Source organism: Aquarana catesbeiana, linkage group LG11, assembly GCF_042186555.1.
Source record: "Aquarana catesbeiana isolate 2022-GZ linkage group LG11, ASM4218655v1, whole genome shotgun sequence".
NCBI classification, from domain to species: Eukaryota; Metazoa; Chordata; class Amphibia; order Anura; family Ranidae; genus Aquarana; species Aquarana catesbeiana.
In genome coordinates, this window is record NC_133334.1 from 1,844,411 (window position 1) to 1,862,445 (window position 18,035).

An 18,035-nucleotide genomic window follows, 5' to 3' on the forward strand; every position below is an offset into this window, starting at 1 on the left:
TGCACGCTACGTCTTATGTAAGGAGAGCGTCCATGCCTGTCCCGCCCCCTTAAGTGTAAATAGCCAATGTAGATAGCAACATTGTTACAGAACAAAACGGGAACCCCGAGGCAAGCAGACAAAGCATGCCCATCTGAAGAGTAATCCCCAGGCAAATACAGGATATACCTCTGGATAATGCGGGCACTTAGTATAGTGGAGGCCATGGTAGCGATCTCCCCCATAACACCAAAAGAATATATGTCATAATGGGTATGCATTAGAGACACATAGGTGGAGATATACCGATGTAGAGAACTATGGGACCCATATAGAAGCTCCCCCTCCTGGTAGGAGAGAGGTATTATATGCACCAAGATATAATAGATATTGTCAGATATTACCATGTAAAACTCAGGAGAGGAATACCAAAAACAAGAGTTAATACATCTGTTGTGTTGCCCACAGTATATGTGTGTTAGTAGACATAGTCCAATTGCATGTGTAGTAAATTGCAAAAGCTCAGAGAAATAAATGAAAAGCTCAAAAAATATAAAAAACTCAAAGAATATATAAAAAATTTATATTTACAACATCTGTCCCATCTACCTACAAGAGGTATTAATTGCCAGATACCCAATGGCCAGTGTCATACAGGTGTAGGTGAGCACAGAGAAAGTAATATAAAGCATGTGCATATGGGATATCCATCATGCTGTGACGACTAATTTTAATATATAAGAAGCATGATGTGCTATAGATAAAATATTAAGAGATACCTAGTGATCTATGATAGCTCTAATCAGCATGTAAACATAAGTGTATATCATATATTTATATGATATAGTACAGCATGTGAGATAAGAAAGAGAAACAGAGCACATGGGGCCACAGTGTCCATGGTCCTATAAATATATAATATATGATATAGTGAAGAGAGGGGTATAAGAGTCCCATTACTAGTGAAGTGTGGGTTGGGTGTAAAGCGGATAAAAAGAAACCCCACACTAAGCAGTGCGACAGGTAGTAGATAAAAAGTGAAAAAGGCTATACACTAGTATGAAATAGTCGTATGGTGAGCCATGTCTAGGCCCTACAGAGGAGAAATATATATACACGAAGAAACATAGGAGAATGTGTGCAAGAAGAGGAAAATAGTCCATAACGGCCAAATCCTAAAAAAGAAAGAAAGAACTGCATAAATAACCCATATCTAATAGCGATGGGGCGTTGAGGAAAATATCAACACAAGTGTTAAATTTTATATGTATAGAGAGCTATTCATGAGTAATGGGATGTGGGTCTCTAAGATCTCATGAATGGAGAACTGCAGGGCCAGGCCGGGGGGTATGGCCAGACAGAACCCCATCATGGGTTAGCGATAAAACAGTTGAGGTCTATGTCTAGGTTGAGGCCCCTGGGGGCCAGGGATCCCAACCTATATATCCAGGCTGTTTCGTTTTGAGAAATAAGTGTCGTTTTGTAACCACCCCTCCAATGATCTCTAATACAGTCAATGCTGTAGAAGATTAGACCAAAGGGGTCTCGATTGTGTACCTGGTCAAAGTGGCGTGAGAGATTGTGTTTTGGCAATCCCTTTCTTATGTTCTTAATGTGTTCACTTATCCATACAAACAGGGGGCGAGTAGTTCTCCCCACATACTGAAGGTGACAGGGGCACTCTATGACGCAAGTCACATGGGTGCTATGACATGTGATCAAATCCTTGATACTATACTCCTTGTGGTCAGTTTTAGATTTGAAAGTTTCCCTTTTACGGGGTTGTTTTTTACTGACCCTACAAGGTAAACATTTTTAGCACTTATAGAATCCCTTCATATCTGGAAAGATCTTTATCTGTTTAGGTGGATTAATAAAAACTGAAGGTATACAGGTTCAAAAAAACGTCGCCCCAGGCCTGTATTGCCACCTCTGCGCTATGATTTCAAATGTCAGAGCCCTATCAGAGCTGCCACTTAAAAATTGAAGTAAATAAAAACTAAATTCACCAAGGAATAATGAGGATGAATAGTGGCGCTAACCCCCAGGTAGTGGGGAGATGCCAGACACTCCTATAAAGCCAATAAACTACTATAGATATAGACGTGTAATGGATGATACAATCAGGTGACTAAAATAGACTAATGCTAATGGGTAAAGTGATATCCCCTATTATCCAAAAAAAATATATATATATATCGAATAATGAACTACAAACACCAGCTTTTAAGGCCTCTCACTCTCGTGTTTGGCCTGACAGAGCTTTTAACCCACTCTCATGGGGGTCAGCATGCGAGCATACACCTCCAATGCTCCATAGATCAAACAACTTCCTTATGTTGGTGGTGTGACATATAAGTGAAAAAAAGCTCCGATAGTGTAATACCGTTTAAAAGGTTTAACCACACATTAAAAACACCTTCAATACACTCACATTCAAAATAAAAAATTATATATATATATATAAATAAAATTTTATTTGGATTATTTTATATTTATATATATATACATATACAAATACATATATATATATATATATATATATATATACACACACACATTATATATATATATATATATATATATATATATATATATATATATATATATATATATATATATATATATATATATATATATATATAATGTGTGTGTGTATATATATATATATATATATATATATATGTATTTGTATATGTATATATATATAAATATAAAATAATCCAAATAAAATTTTATTTATATATATATATATAATTTTTTATTTTGAATGTGAGTGTATTGAAGGTGTTTTTAATGTGTGGTTAAACCTTTTAAACGGTATTACACTATCGGAGCTTTTTTTCACTTATATGTCACACCACCAACATAAGGAAGTTGTTTGATCTATGGAGCATTGGAGGTGTATGCTCGCATGCTGACCCCCATGAGAGTGGGTTAAAAGCTCTGTCAGGCCAAACACGAGAGTGAGAGGCCTTAAAAGCTGGTGTTTGTAGTTCATTATTCGATATATATATATATTTTTTTTGGATAATAGGGGATATCACTTTACCCATTAGCATTAGTCTATTTTAGTCACCTGATTGTATCATCCATTACACGTCTATATCTATAGTAGTTTATTGGCTTTATAGGAGTGTCTGGCATCTCCCCACTACCTGGGGGTTAGCGCCACTATTCATCCTCATTATTCCTTGGTGAATTTAGTTTTTATTTACTTCAATTTTTAAGTGGCAGCTCTGATAGGGCTCTGACATTTGAAATCATAGCGCAGAGGTGGCAATACAGGCCTGGGGCGACGTTTTTTTGAACCTGTATACCTTCAGTTTTTATTAATCCACCTAAACAGATAAAGATCTTTCCAGATATGAAGGGATTCTATAAGTGCTAAAAATGTTTACCTTGTAGGGTCAGTAAAAAACAACCCCGTAAAAGGGAAACTTTCAAATCTAAAACTGACCACAAGGAGTATAGTATCAAGGATTTGATCACATGTCATAGCACCCATGTGACTTGCGTCATAGAGTGCCCCTGTCACCTTCAGTATGTGGGGAGAACTACTCGCCCCCTGTTTGTATGGATAAGTGAACACATTAAGAACATAAGAAAGGGATTGCCAAAACACAATCTCTCACGCCACTTTGACCAGGTACACAATCGAGACCCCTTTGGTCTAATCTTCTACAGCATTGACTGTATTAGAGATCATTGGAGGGGTGGTTACAAAACGACACTTATTTCTCAAAACGAAACAGCCTGGATATATAGGTTGGGATCCCTGGCCCCCAGGGGCCTCAACCTAGACATAGACCTCAACTGTTTTATCGCTAACCCATGATGGGGTTCTGTCTGGCCATACCCCCCGGCCTGGCCCTGCAGTTCTCCATTCATGAGATCTTAGAGACCCACATCCCATTACTCATGAATAGCTCTCTATACATATAAAATTTAACACTTGTGTTGATATTTTCCTCAACGCCCCATCGCTATTAGATATGGGTTATTTATGCAGTTCTTTCTTTCTTTTTTAGGATTTGGCCGTTATGGACTATTTTCCTCTTCTTGCACACATTCTCCTATGTTTCTTCGTGTATATATATTTCTCCTCTGTAGGGCCTAGACATGGCTCACCATACGACTATTTCATACTAGTGTATAGCCTTTTTCACTTTTTATCTACTACCTGTCGCACTGCTTAGTGTGGGGTTTCTTTTTATCCGCTTTACACCCAACCCACACTTCACTAGTAATGGGACTCTTATACCCCTCTCTTCACTATATCATATATTATATATTTATAGGACCATGGACACTGTGGCCCCATGTGCTCTGTTTCTCTTTCTTATCTCACATGCTGTACTATATCATATAAATATATGATATACACTTATGTTTACATGCTGATTAGAGCTATCATAGATCACTAGGTATCTCTTAATATTTTATCTATAGCACATCATGCTTCTTATATATTAAAATTAGTCGTCACAGCATGATGGATATCCCATATGCACATGCTTTATATTACTTTCTCTGTGCTCACCTACACCTGTATGACACTGGCCATTGGGTATCTGGCAATTAATACCTCTTGTAGGTAGATGGGACAGATGTTGTAAATATAAATTTTTTATATATTCTTTGAGTTTTTTATATTTTTTGAGCTTTTCATTTATTTCTCTGAGCTTTTGCAATTTACTACACATGCAATTGGACTATGTCTACTAACACACATATACTGTGGGCAACACAACAGATGTATTAACTCTTGTTTTTGGTATTCCTCTCCTGAGTTTTACATGGTAATATCTGACAATATCTATTATATCTTGGTGCATATAATACCTCTCTCCTACCAGGAGGGGGAGCTTCTATATGGGTCCCATAGTTCTCTACATCGGTATATCTCCACCTATGTGTCTCTAATGCATACCCATTATGACATATATTCTTTTGGTGTTATGGGGGAGATCGCTACCATGGCCTCCACTATACTAAGTGCCCGCATTATCCAGAGGTATATCCTGTATTTGCCTGGGGATTACTCTTCAGATGGGCATGCTTTGTCTGCTTGCCTCGGGGTTCCCGTTTTGTTCTGTAACAATGTTGCTATCTACATTGGCTATTTACACTTAAGGGGGCGGGACAGGCATGGACGCTCTCCTTACATAAGACGTAGCGTGCAACAGTGTGGCACCGTCACTGAGGACGTCTATGACGAAACACGTACGACGGAGCCACGCACACTACGTCACTTCTGTGTTTACGAGAGGGTGGAACGCAGCTGGAGCGCAATAGCTGCTGTTATCCCCCCATCTCGGTACATGCTTGTTGTTTTTACTCGTTGGAACTGGCAATACATGCACTTTATCTACGTGTGGTACCGTTCACAGGAACACACTGTCTTTTTGAATGTTTTTTGCTTGCTGTTCATTTTATGTTTTTTAATTGAATAAACGGACTGTTTTTGATTTTACTACACCATGGGAGCTCTTTCTTCCTTTTTTGGCATATGAGGGATTTTACCTATGGACACATCAGAATCCATCAACCAATAAGGATACATCTGGGACATCCACCGCAGATATCAGGGAGCAGTGACCTCCATAATAAGCACTACATGCCCATTACCCCTGTAGGGGTGCCTGGATTTGGTGAGTAGGAATTCTGAAGGGGGAGCACAGAAGTCACCTGGAAACACCTTTAAGTACTAAAGTCACCTTTGATGCTGTTTAGATCTTATGCAGACATTACTGTGTATGTGGGACTATCACACACCATAGTTATTTGGATACTACAGACTTTTCGGTTTCCAGCTGACAGCCCCATTGTCTAGGGGCCACTGTACCGATTACTGAACACTGGTTGCAAGGTCCTACCTGGCTGATATCATATTCTTATATAGAAGTAATAGTTCTATTGTTGTATGTGTATTGGTGTTTTTATTGCATGTATATTGGTTTATCTCCTTACATAGCTTTTATTCGCCATACCAGGTTTGTCCTTCACTGCACATCATTTTACTATTTGGAGCCATAGGTTGGGTACATAGGCTCATGTGACATATTTTCCCTATCCTCCCTATTGTGTATGGCTCATACTGCCAGGAAGTATCCACTATATATCCCCTAGCCCCGTCTAGATTCTATGGGCACAACTAAGCTGTTTAATAATTTTCATATAATAATATCCCTTTTGGATTTTTCCCTATTATGCAGCAGCATCTGGGGTTTTCTAGGTAGCGCCAATCACCCCATATTTTCTTTTTATATTACAAAGACACTTAATATCCCTTATATACTCTCTTCTCCAAGATGATACCCATCAATCACAGAAGGAACCTGCACGACTATCTTGGGGCAGGGACATGCAAATAACTTTTACTGACGAGGAGTGGGAAACCATTAACGCATACGCCCACAAGGGATCACTAAACATAGCGATTCAGGAAAATGGCTACAAAATAGTCACAAAATGGTACAGAACCCCATCCCGCTTGCATAAATTCACACCCACAATTTTAAACATATGCTGGAGATGCAAAAGGGAAGTGGGATATATGATCCACATATGGTGGGAGTTCTCTGAACTTCAACATTTTTGGGAAAAGATACAATCTATAATAGCTCAAGGAACCACTTACATCCTGGATTATAACCTGGCTCAATACCTCCTCCATCACACAACCCTGCCTAAACGAATCTATTACAAGTCACTAGCCATGCACATGGTCAATGCAGCCAGACTTTGCATCCCAGTACATTGGCGATCAACTACCATCCCTACCATTAGAGAATGGTTGACCAGGGTTGTAAGGATTGAGGAGATGGAAGAATTAATCTACATATCACAAGATCGCATTAAAAAATTCAATGCCACCTGGGCGTGCTGGACACACTTTAAAACTACTGAACAATTTCGATCCTACTTCCCTTCATGATACTCCGCTACCCAACCTCATTTGAATTGATCCCCCTGAACCTGATGCGGATACTAAAATTTCGAGAGGAGGAGCGGCCCCCTCCCTCCCCACATTATCCTTTCCTTTCTACTCCTCTTCACTCTCCCCTATTCTTCCCCCTTCTAACTAACCGCCCCCCCTCCCTTTCCCCCTCTAAGTCCAACTCTTACCCATACTGTCTTCTCTCATATCTCCTTACCCCCATTCCCCATATACCATCCTCTCACCATCATACCGAAATGGCCAACTGATTATGCATAATTCGTCCGCCAACTGCCGAACTTTCCTCAACACTCAAGGAAAAGGTTCTCCTAAATATCTTGGAAAGGCTTGCAGTTGCTGACTCCTATAGACAGCAATCAATTATGATAATAACTTCCCTACATACACAACTTCTCTCACAATGTATCAATGTTGGTCTCCCATATAATATTCTTGTTATGATATGACCTTTTTGTATGTTTTAAAATCCAACGATCCTTTCCTCTATGACTTTTGATAAAACAACAGTTTCTGTTATACTATTATGTAACACTGTCATGGATGCTCCTTTCAGTATTATTTTTCAAAATACTGTATAAACACTTCTGTTCTTTTCAATAAACTTTTTTGTGGAAAAAAAAAATATGGTGTGGGCCCCCCCAAGGTCCATACCAGACCCTTATCCGAGCATGCAGTCTGGCAGGTCAGGAAAGAGGGGGCGGGAACGAGTGAGCGCCCCTCCCACTTCTTGACTATACCAGGCCACATGCCCTCAACATGGGGGGGTGGGTGCTTTGGGTCAGGGAGGGCTCTGCGCTCCCCACCCCAAAGCACCTTGTCCCTATGTTGATGGGACAAGAGCCTCTTCCCGACAACCCTGGGCAGTGGTTTGGGGGGGTCTGCATGCAGGGGGCTTATCGTAATCTGGAAGCCTACTTTAACAAGGGGGCCCCCCAGATTCTGGCCCCTCCCTCTATGTGAATGAGTATGGGGTACCATTGTACTCCTAACAATTTACAAAAAAACCACAAGAGATGGTTTTCAAAAAGTCTTTTATTAAAGATGAAGAATGTCCCTGGTCGTAGCTCCGTGTCTTCTTCCTCTGGTCTTCTACCTCTGCTTCTTCTCCCTCTGCTGATTACTTTTTCCTCCACCGACCCAGCCCTCCTCCAACGCTGGCTCCCACTGTTGTCTCAGGTCTGGTGTCTGCCAGTTCTTACATAGCCATAGGGCGTGGCCATCTAGGGACATCACCCGGAGACCTTGCTCTCTCGTGACATCACACGGAGACCCCGCCCCCTGTCGTGACATAAGACCTGGCAGACACTGGACCTGAGACAACAGCGGGAGCGAGTGGTGGAGGACGAAGAAGCAGATGGAGAAGAAGCGGAGGGAGAAGACCGGAGGAAAAAGACACAGAGCCACGATGGGGAACAGTCTTCATTTTTCATAAAGAACTTTTCGAACATGGTCTTGTTTTTTTTTAATACTCTTTTTAGTGAATGGGTAGGGGTACAATGTACCCCATAGTCATTCACATAGGGGGAGGACAGGAATCTGGGGGCCCCCTGTCCGCAGAGCCCCACAACCATCGCCTAGGGTTGTCGGGAAGAGGCCTTTGTCCTATTGACAAAGCACCCACCCCCCCATGTTGACAGCATGTGGCCTGGTATGGTTCAGGAGGGGGGGCGCTCGCTTGTCTCCCCCCTTTCCTGACCTGCATGCTCAGGTAAGGGTCGGGTATGGATTTTGGGGGGGTCCACGCCATTTTTTTTTTAAATTTTGGTATGGGGTTCACCTTAAGATTCATACCAGACTCAAAGGGCCTGGTATGGTCAGATTAAAGTCGGATCCCGTTCATCTAAGTTAGGCACAAAGTCGCAGGGCAAAGTCGGAGCAGAAGTCGTGTGACTTGTGTCGGGATCAGTGTGAACCTGAAGGCGGATTGATTACTATGCACAGCTGCAGCAGATTCTATGTCCACCAGTTTTAGTAAACCCCCCACCCCCCGGTGTGACCAGTTTGGTGTGGAGGAACTCGATTGTCCTGTACAGAGCCCTGACCTTAATCCTACTAAACACCATAGGGATCATTTGGAACACTGATCGTGAGCCAGGTCTTCTCATCCAACATCAGTAGCTGAAGGGTCCTGTTATTATTCCATCATACAAAGACATTGTAGACAATTGAGTTCTTCCAACCTTGTGGTTACAGTTTGGTGGAGACCCTTTTCTGTTCCAGCATGACCATGCCCCCCCCCCCATGTACAAAGCCAGCTACATAAAGACATGGTTTGACCAGTTTGGTGTGGAAGAACATGAGTGTCCCACACAGAGCCCTGACTTCATCCCTACTGACCGCCTTCAGGATGACTTGGAATGCCAGGTCTTCTCATCCAACATCAGTCCTACCCTTGGAGGCTCATGATTAAAGAACTCTACCAATAATTGTAATAGGGTCATCCTACTCCAAACTGATACACCATATTGCCCAAAGTATGTGAACCCCCTCCAATGATGGAGTTCAGATGTCCCCAGTTAAGAGTCCTGGTAATCCTCCATCATACAAAGACTTTGTAGACAATTTTGCTTTTCCAGACTTGTAATAACAGTTTGGTAAAGACCCCTTTCTGTTCCACCATGACTGTGCCCCCCCCCCCTGTGTACAAAGCTAGCTCCATAAAAGACATGGTGTGATCAATTTGGTGTGGAGTAACTCCAGTGCCCTCTACAGACTCCTATTTCCACAGACACACCCCAAAAGCTTGTGGAAAGCCTTCTTAGAAGAGTGGAGGCTGTTAACACCACATCTTGATAATTATGGTCATGTCCTTCCCTGTTAAAATGAAAGTCAGGCGTCTGAAATGAATGGTTGATAAAGACAAGAGCTCCACCATTGCTCTGGTTCGAAGCCATCTGTTGAACCCACATTAACCAGAAGCCAGTTGTCATGTTTTCTTGAGCTCCTGGATCTGGCCAGAAGATGTGCGGCATCACAATACCTTCTCAGACCTTTTGATGATGGAGGTTGATGGGTCCTCACCTACCTACTCAGGTCACTGAAAGCATCATGTCTTCAGTCCTCCTCCACTTTTCACCTGCCTGTTTAGTGTGAATTTTTTCTATTAGCTTCTTAGAATTAAAATTTTGACAGATATTCTACTAAAATGTATTTCTATATTATGTCCCAAAGGGGTGGGGGGTGAGACTTTCCCTCACTTCCTGTTATGTTTTGTGCCCATCAAATAGACAGCATAAGGAATTCTCTTAAAGTGTGTGTACACCCTGACAATGAACCTATTTTATTTGTTTCCTTTCAGTCTGTTTAATCTACCATTTATAGTGTGTTGTTATTAGGGATGAGCCGAACACCCCCCTGTTCGGTTCGCACCAGAACATGCGAACAGGCAAAAAATTTGTTTGAACACGCGAACGCCGTTAAAGTCTATGGGACACGAACATGAATCATCAAAAGTGCTAATTTTAAAGGCTTATATGCAAGTTATTGTCATAAAAAGTGTTTGGGGACCCGGGTCCTGCCCCAGGGGACATGGATCAATGCAAAAAAAGTTTTAAAAACAGACGTTTTTTCGGGAGCAGTGATTTTAATAATGCTTAAAGTCAAACAATAAAAGTGTAACATTTCTTTAAATTTCGTACCTGGTGGTGTCTATAGTATGCCTGTAAAGGGGCGCATGTTTCCCGTGTTTAGAACAGTCTGACAGCAAAATGACATTTCAAAGGAAAAAAGTCATTTAAACTACTCGCGGCTATTAATGAATTGCCGGTGCGACAATACACATAAAAGAAAGTTCATTGATAAAAACGGCATTGGAATTCCCCTCAGGGGAATCCCGAACCAAAATTTTAAAAAAAAATGACGTGGGGGTCCCCCTAAATTCCATACCAGGCCCTTCAGGTCTGGTATGGATATTAAGGGGAACCCCAGCCAAAAGTAAAAAAAAAAATGGCGTGAGGCCCCCCTCAAAATCTATACCAGACCCTTCAGGTCTGGTATGGATATTAAGGGGAACCTCGCGCCAAAATTTTTAAAAAAATGGCGTGGGGTCCCCCCAAAAATCCATACCAGACCCTTATCCGAGCATGCAACCTGACAGGCTGCAGGAAAAGAGGGTAAAAAAGTGTAATATCCCTTTAAATTTCATACCTGGGGGGTGTCTATAGTATGCCTGTAAAGGGGCGCATGTTTCCCATGTTTAGAACAATCTGACAGCAAAATGACATTTCAAAGGAAAAAAAGTCATTTAAAACTACTCACGGCTATTAATGAATTGTCGTTCCGACAATACACATAAAAGTTCATTGATAAAAATGGCATGGGAATTCCCCACAGGGGAACCCCGAACCAAAATTTAAAAAAAAATGACGTGGGGGTCCCCCTAAATTCCATACCAGGCCCTTCAGGTATTAAGGGGAACCCCAGCCAAAATTTAAAAAAAAAATGGCATGGGGTCCCCTACAAAATCTATACCAGACCCCTTAGGTCTGGTATGGATTTTATGGATTTTAAGGGGAACCCTGCGCCAAAATAAAAAAAATGGCATGGGGTACCCCCAAAAATCTATACCAGACCCTTATCCGAGCACGCAACCTGGCAGGTCGCAGGAAAAGAGGGGGGGACGAGAGAGCGCCCCCTCCCTCCTGAACCGTTACAGGCTACATGCCCTCAACATTGGGAGGGTGCTTTGGGGTAGCCCTCCAAAACACCTTGTCCCCATGTTGATGGGGACAAGGGCCTCTTCCCCACAACCCTTGCCCGGTGGTTGTGGAGGTCTGCAGCCATTTCACAAAAAAACTGTCAAAAATGTTAAAAATGACAAGAGACAGTTTTTGACAATTCCTTTATTTAAATGCTTCTTCTTACTTCTATCTTCTTTCTTCTATCTTCCTTCAGTTTCTTCCTCCATCTTCTTCTTCTTCTGGTTCTTCTGGTTCTTCCTCCGGTGTTCTCGTCTGGCATTTTCCTCCGTGGCACCTTCTTCTCTTCATCTTCTTCTCGAGCCGCTCCGCATCCATGATTGGATGGGAGGTCCCCACTGTGTGACGCTTCTCGTCTTCTGACAGTTCTTAAATAACGGAGGGCGGGGCCACCCGGTGACCCCGCCCCCCCTCTGATGCACGGGGACTTCCCTGTGGCATTCCCCGTGACGTCAGAGGGGGTCACCCGTTATGTAACGGGTGACCCCACCCCTCTGACGTCACGGGGAATGCCACAGGGAAGTCCCTGTCAAGTCCCCGTGCATCAGAGGGGGGCAGGGTCACCGGGTGGCCCCGCCCTCTGTTATTTAAGAACCATCAGAAGACGAGAAGCGTCACACAGTGGAAGCCCCCCATCCAATCATGGATGCGGAGTGGCCCGAGAAAAAGATGAAGAGAAGAAGGCGCCGCGGAGGAAAATGCCAGACGAGAACACTGGAGGAAGAACCAGAAAAAGAAGAAGATGGAGGAAGAAACTGAAGGAAGATAGAAGAAAGAAGAAGCATTTAAATAAAGGAATTGTCAAAAACTGTCACTTGTCATTTTTAACATTTTTGACACTTTTTGTGAAATGGTAGGGGTACAAAACCCTTACCATTTCACACAGGGAGGAGGCCTGGGATCTGGGGGTCCCCTTGTTAAAGGGGGCTTCCAGATTCCGATAAGCCCCCCGCCCGCAGACCCCCACAACCACCGGGCAAGGGTTGTGGGGATGAGGCCCTTGTCCCCATCAACATGGGGACAAGGTGCTTTGGCGGGCTACCCCAAAGCACCCTCCCAATGTTAAGGGCATGTGGCCTGCTACGGTTCAGGAGGGGGGGCGCTCTCTCGTCCCCCCCTCTTTTCCTGCAGCCTGTCAGGTTGCGTGCTCGGATAAGGGTCTGGTATGGATTTTTGGGGGGACCCCACGCCATTTTTTTAAAAATTTTGGCGCGAGGTTCCCCTTAAAATCCATACCAGACCTGAGGGGTCTGGTATAGATTTTGAGGGGGACCTCACGCCATTTTTTTTTAACTTTTGGCTGGGGTTCCCCTTAATATCCATACCAGACCTGAAGGGCCTGGTATGGAATTTAGGGGGACCCCCACGTCATTTTTTTTTAAAATTTTGGTTCGGGATTCCCCTGAGGGGAATTCCAATGCCGTTTTTATCAATGAACTTTCTTTTATGTGTATTGTCGCACCAGCAATTCATTAATAGCCGCGAGTAGTTTAAATGACATTTTTCCTTTGAAATGTCATTTTGCTGTCAGACTGTTCTAAACACAGGAAACATGCACCCCTTTACAGGCATACTATAGACACCACCAGGTACGAAATTTAAAGAAATGTTACACTTTTATTGTTTGACTTTAAGCATTATTAAAATCACTGCTCCCGAAAAAACGGCCGTTTTTAAAACTTTTTTTGCATTGATCCATGTCCCCTGGGGCAGGACCCGGGTCCCCAAACACTTTTTATGACAATAACATGCATATAAGCCTTTAAAATTAGCACTTTGATTTCTCCCATAGACTTTTAAAGGGTGTTCCGCAGATTTTGAATTTGCCGCGAACACCCCAAATTGTTCGCTGTTAGGAGAACTGGCGAACAGCCGATGTTCGAGTCGAACATGAGTTCGACTCGAAGCTCATCCCTAGTTGTTATATCTGTTTGGAAAGTGCAAAAAATACCCGTTGATCCTGCCAAAAATTCAGAGCTGTCCTGTGCCTGGTGCTCACTTTCTGTGATATGTGAAGGAGAGTGATTATCCCTCCCAGTCCTTGTGCTGAATCTACAGAATGAAAAGTCTTCGTGTTGTGGAGATGGGAGAGTAGGCGGGTCTGAGTAGTTTGGTAAGAGAAAACTGTGCAGGGCTGACACCACCAAGTCCACAAAAATTCTGTGTGCTGTCCGCCCACAACAGAACTAAAGCCGGCCATAGATGGTGCAATTTTCTTTCCTCCAACCATCTCGTCCTGGCCAGGAGAACACAGTGAATCTCAGTGATCCCATAGATTTATACCGTTTATAGCTGGCTTTAGGGACGGAGTTTCTTTCTCGCAGATCAACAGTCATTTTCCATACTTGCAGGGACTTTAATGGTATAAAAAATAAATTGTTTAAAATGTACATGCATTGCAGAAATGTAAGATATGTACTGGAAATGTTTTTATTTGTGCTGACATACAATTGAAGCAATTATACTGACAGTAATATAAGGGGCTCTATCCTCTCCCAACTCCATCTAAAGCTTAACCAGTTATTCCGTTGTTGGCCTTCAACCTCTTGTGTGTGTGTCTGCTTCCACCACAATACAGCTCATAATACTAATGATGACATAAGAGATATTACTGACCTGTCACTGTGAGGGTGAGATTCCTGGACAAATCAGTCTGCAGAGATCGGTGATTGATAATACAGGAATAGGAGTTCCCATTGTCCTCCAACTTGGGGCTCAGGGTCAGTAGACTTGTCACATTGTACGTCCCATCTGAATTCATAAGCACATTCTTCACACAGGTCCAGATGTCTAGGGTCTTACAATCAGAAGAACCCTTACGATACTGACCCCAACGTATGGAAATATCTTTTGGATAAAAATGTTGAACTTCACACATCACCGTCTTCTCTGTCCCCAGCTCGATGGTTGGATTTGCCGGTGTCACATCAGCCAATGGAGGAGCTGTACAGAAAATAATCATTATTAATCTAATCTGCAGAAAACACAGAGATCATATCTACAGACTGTGCAGTATATAACCCTCAGGAAGTATCAGAGTGCTGTATATAAATCCATCCAGGACAAGATATAAGTAAAAAAATAATAAAAACAGCTAAAAGGTGGAGAAGACATCCACAGAGGAGACTCTACAATCACTGCACTCCCTCCAGCCTATCACCCCAACACTAGAGGGAGCATTTCCTATGGGAGAGATTCCTAAGCACCACAGGAGTAAAGAAATTCAATGTGTTGGGTGAAAGATCCTCCATCTCTTTGGTGGACTTTTGTCTTAGAAAGGTCTTATTAGTTGCTAATAAGCAGAAGAAAATGTCACAGAGCCAAAGGTCTATAATAACTGTACAAAAGAGATGGCAATGATATTGGTGGTCATGATGAACTGCCACCCAGCATGGCAGGAAGATACAACTGCCTCATTACAAAGCTGGGAAGGTGACACCAGCACTTTTATTTTCAAAGTTTAGTTAAGTTTTAGTCTTGTCTCCCCTTAGATTGTAAGCTCTCAGGATCAGGGCCCTCTGATTCCTTCTGTATGGAATTTTATTGTAACTGTACTATCTGTCCTTGTCTTGTAAAGGCTGCGCAAACTGTTGGTGCCATATACATCCTGAATAATATTATTATTATTTTGTATTATTATTATTATTATTATTATTGTTATACAAGATTTATATAAAATGCCATTTTATTTTTAGTTATATTTTAGTCATCTGAATTGTTTTAGTCATATTTTAGTTGGGTTTAGTTACATTGTAACACATTATTGAAGCATTTCTCTAGAGTTTTCAAACTCATTCTGTCCTCCAGGTGTAACAATCTAATAAGATGTTATTATTTCTGGTATGAAGGGTTGAACACAGATTTATGCTGGCCATACACTAGCCGAAAAATCATTCAAACTCATTTTCAAATAACAAACACTCGGCTGTGAGAGCAAACAATAGTGCCATCATGTAATACCCGAATTTTGATTGATAAATTATTCGATGTCACATATGACAAGCGATCACAGGTCAATTAGTTTCAGTATAAATCACACAAATAGGAAACATGAAGGGAACACAAAGACACTGAATTTCAAAAGAGCCAACTTCCCTAAACTACAAACCTTGCTAAAAGGCATAAACTGGGATAAAATATTAGGAACAAAGAATACGGAGGAGAGAGGGGTTTGCTTTAAGAGCATATTAAATAAGGGCATTAGCCAATGTATCCCATTGGGTAATAAATTTAAAAGAGCGAACAAAAATCTTGGATGGCTTAACTCCAATGTAAAAATGCATATAAAAGCAAAGGAGAAGGCCTTCAAAAAATACAAGGTTGAGGGATCATCATCAGCATTCAGACTTTATAAAGAATGCAACAAGAAATGTAAGGGTACAATTAGGACGGCTAAGATAGAACATGAAAGACACATAGCGGAGGAGAGCAAAAAAAATCCCAAGAAATTCTTTAAGTATGTAAACAGTAAAAAAGGGAGGACAGACCATATTGTCCCCATAAAGAATGAGGAAGGACATCTGGTTACAAAGGATGGGGAGATGGCAAAGGTATTGAATTTATTCTTCTCCTCAGTCTTCACGAGTGAATCGGGGGGCTTCAGTAACCAAAACTGCAGTGTTTATCCTCAGGACACAACACAGGAAGCACCTCCATGGTTAACAGAGGACGGAATTAACCACTTCAGCCCCGGACCATTATGCTGCCTAAGGACCAGAGGTCTTTTTCCAATTTGGCACTGCGTCGCTTTAACTGCTAATTGCGCGGTCATGCAATGCTGTACCCAAACAAAATTTGCGTCCTTTTCTTCCCACAAATAGAGCTTTCTTTTGATGGTATTTGATCACCTCTGCGGTTTTATTTTTTGCGCTATAAATGGAAAAAATGATATTTTCTACTTTTTGTTATAAAAAAAATCCAATAAACTCAATTTTAGTCATACATTTAGGCCAAAATGTATTCGGCCACATGTCTTTGGTAAAAAAAATGTCAATAAGCGTATATTTATTGGTTTGCGCAAAAGGTATAGCGTCTACAAACTAGGGTACATTTTCTGGAATTTACACAGCTTTTAGTTTATGACTGCCTATGTCATTTCTTGAGGTGCTAAAATGGCAGGGCAGTACAAAACCCCCCCAAATGACCCCATTTTGGAAAGTAGACACCCCAAGCTATTTGCTGAGAGGCATGTTGAACCCATTGAATATTTATTTTTTTTGTCCCAAGTGATTGAATAATGACAAAAAAAAATAATAATTTACAAAAAGTTGTCACTAAATGATATATTGCTCACACAGGCCATGGGCATATGTGGAATTGCACCCCAAAATACATTTAGCTGCTTCTCCTGAGTATGGGGATACCACATGTGTGGGACTTTTTGGGAGCCTAGCCGCGTACGGGGCCCCGAAAACCAAGCACCGCCTTCAGGATTTCTAAGGGCGTAAATTTTTGATTTCACTCCTCACTACCTATCACAGTTTTGAAGGCCATAAAATGCCCAGATGGCACAAAACCCCCCCAAATGACCCTATTTTGGAAAGTAGACACCCCAAGCTATTTGCTGAGAGGCATGTTGAGTATTTTTCAGCTCTCATTTGTTTTTGAAAATAAAGACAGACAAGAAAAAACATTTTTTTTTCTTTTTTTCAATTTTCAAAACTTTGTGACAAAAAGTGAGGTCTGCAAAATACTCACTATACCGCTTGGGGTGTCTACTTTCCAAAATGGGGTCATTTGGGGGGGGTTGCCATCTGGGCATTCCATGGCCTCCGAAACTGTGATAGGTAGTGAAGAGTGAAATAAAAAATTTACGCCCTTAAAAAGCCTGAAGGCGGTAATTGGTTTTCGGGGTCCCGTACGCGGCTAGGCTCCCAAAAAGTCTCACACATGTGGTATCCCCGTACTCAGGAGAAACAGCTGAATGTATTTTGGGGTGTAATTTCACATATCCCCATGGCATGTTTGAGAAATAGATCATTTAGTGACAACTTTGTGCAAAAAAAAAAAATTGTCTATTTCCCGCAACTTGTGTCACAATATAAAATATTCCATGGACTCGACATGCCTCTCAGCAAATAGCTTGGGGTGTCTACTTTCCAAAATGGGGTCATTTGGGGGGGTTTTGAACTGTCCTGGCATTTTATGCACAACATTTAGAAGCTTATGTCACACATCACCCACTCTTCTAACCACTTGAAGACAAAGCCCTTTCTGACACTTTTTGTTTACATGAAAAAATTATTTTTTTTTGCAAGAAAATTACTTTGAACCCCCAAACATTATATATTTTTTTAAAGCAAATGCCCTACAGATTAAAATGGTGGATGTTTCATTTTTTTTTTTCACACAGTATTTGCGCAGCGATTTTTCAAATGCATTTTTTGGGGAAAAAA

General features: G+C 41.7%; 1 protein-coding gene across 1 annotated transcript in view; it reads right to left on the reverse strand.

Moving 5' to 3' along the window:
• The window catches only part of LOC141111800 (hemicentin-1-like), a 247,029-nt gene that overhangs the window by 176,029 nt on the left and 52,965 nt on the right, over nucleotides 1–18,035 (reverse strand). Inside the window, exon 3 of the mRNA XM_073603935.1 lies at nucleotides 14,257–14,583. Coding sequence (XP_073460036.1) covers nucleotides 14,257–14,583 — 327 coding nt within the window. The remainder of the gene's footprint in view (nucleotides 1–14,256; nucleotides 14,584–18,035) is intronic.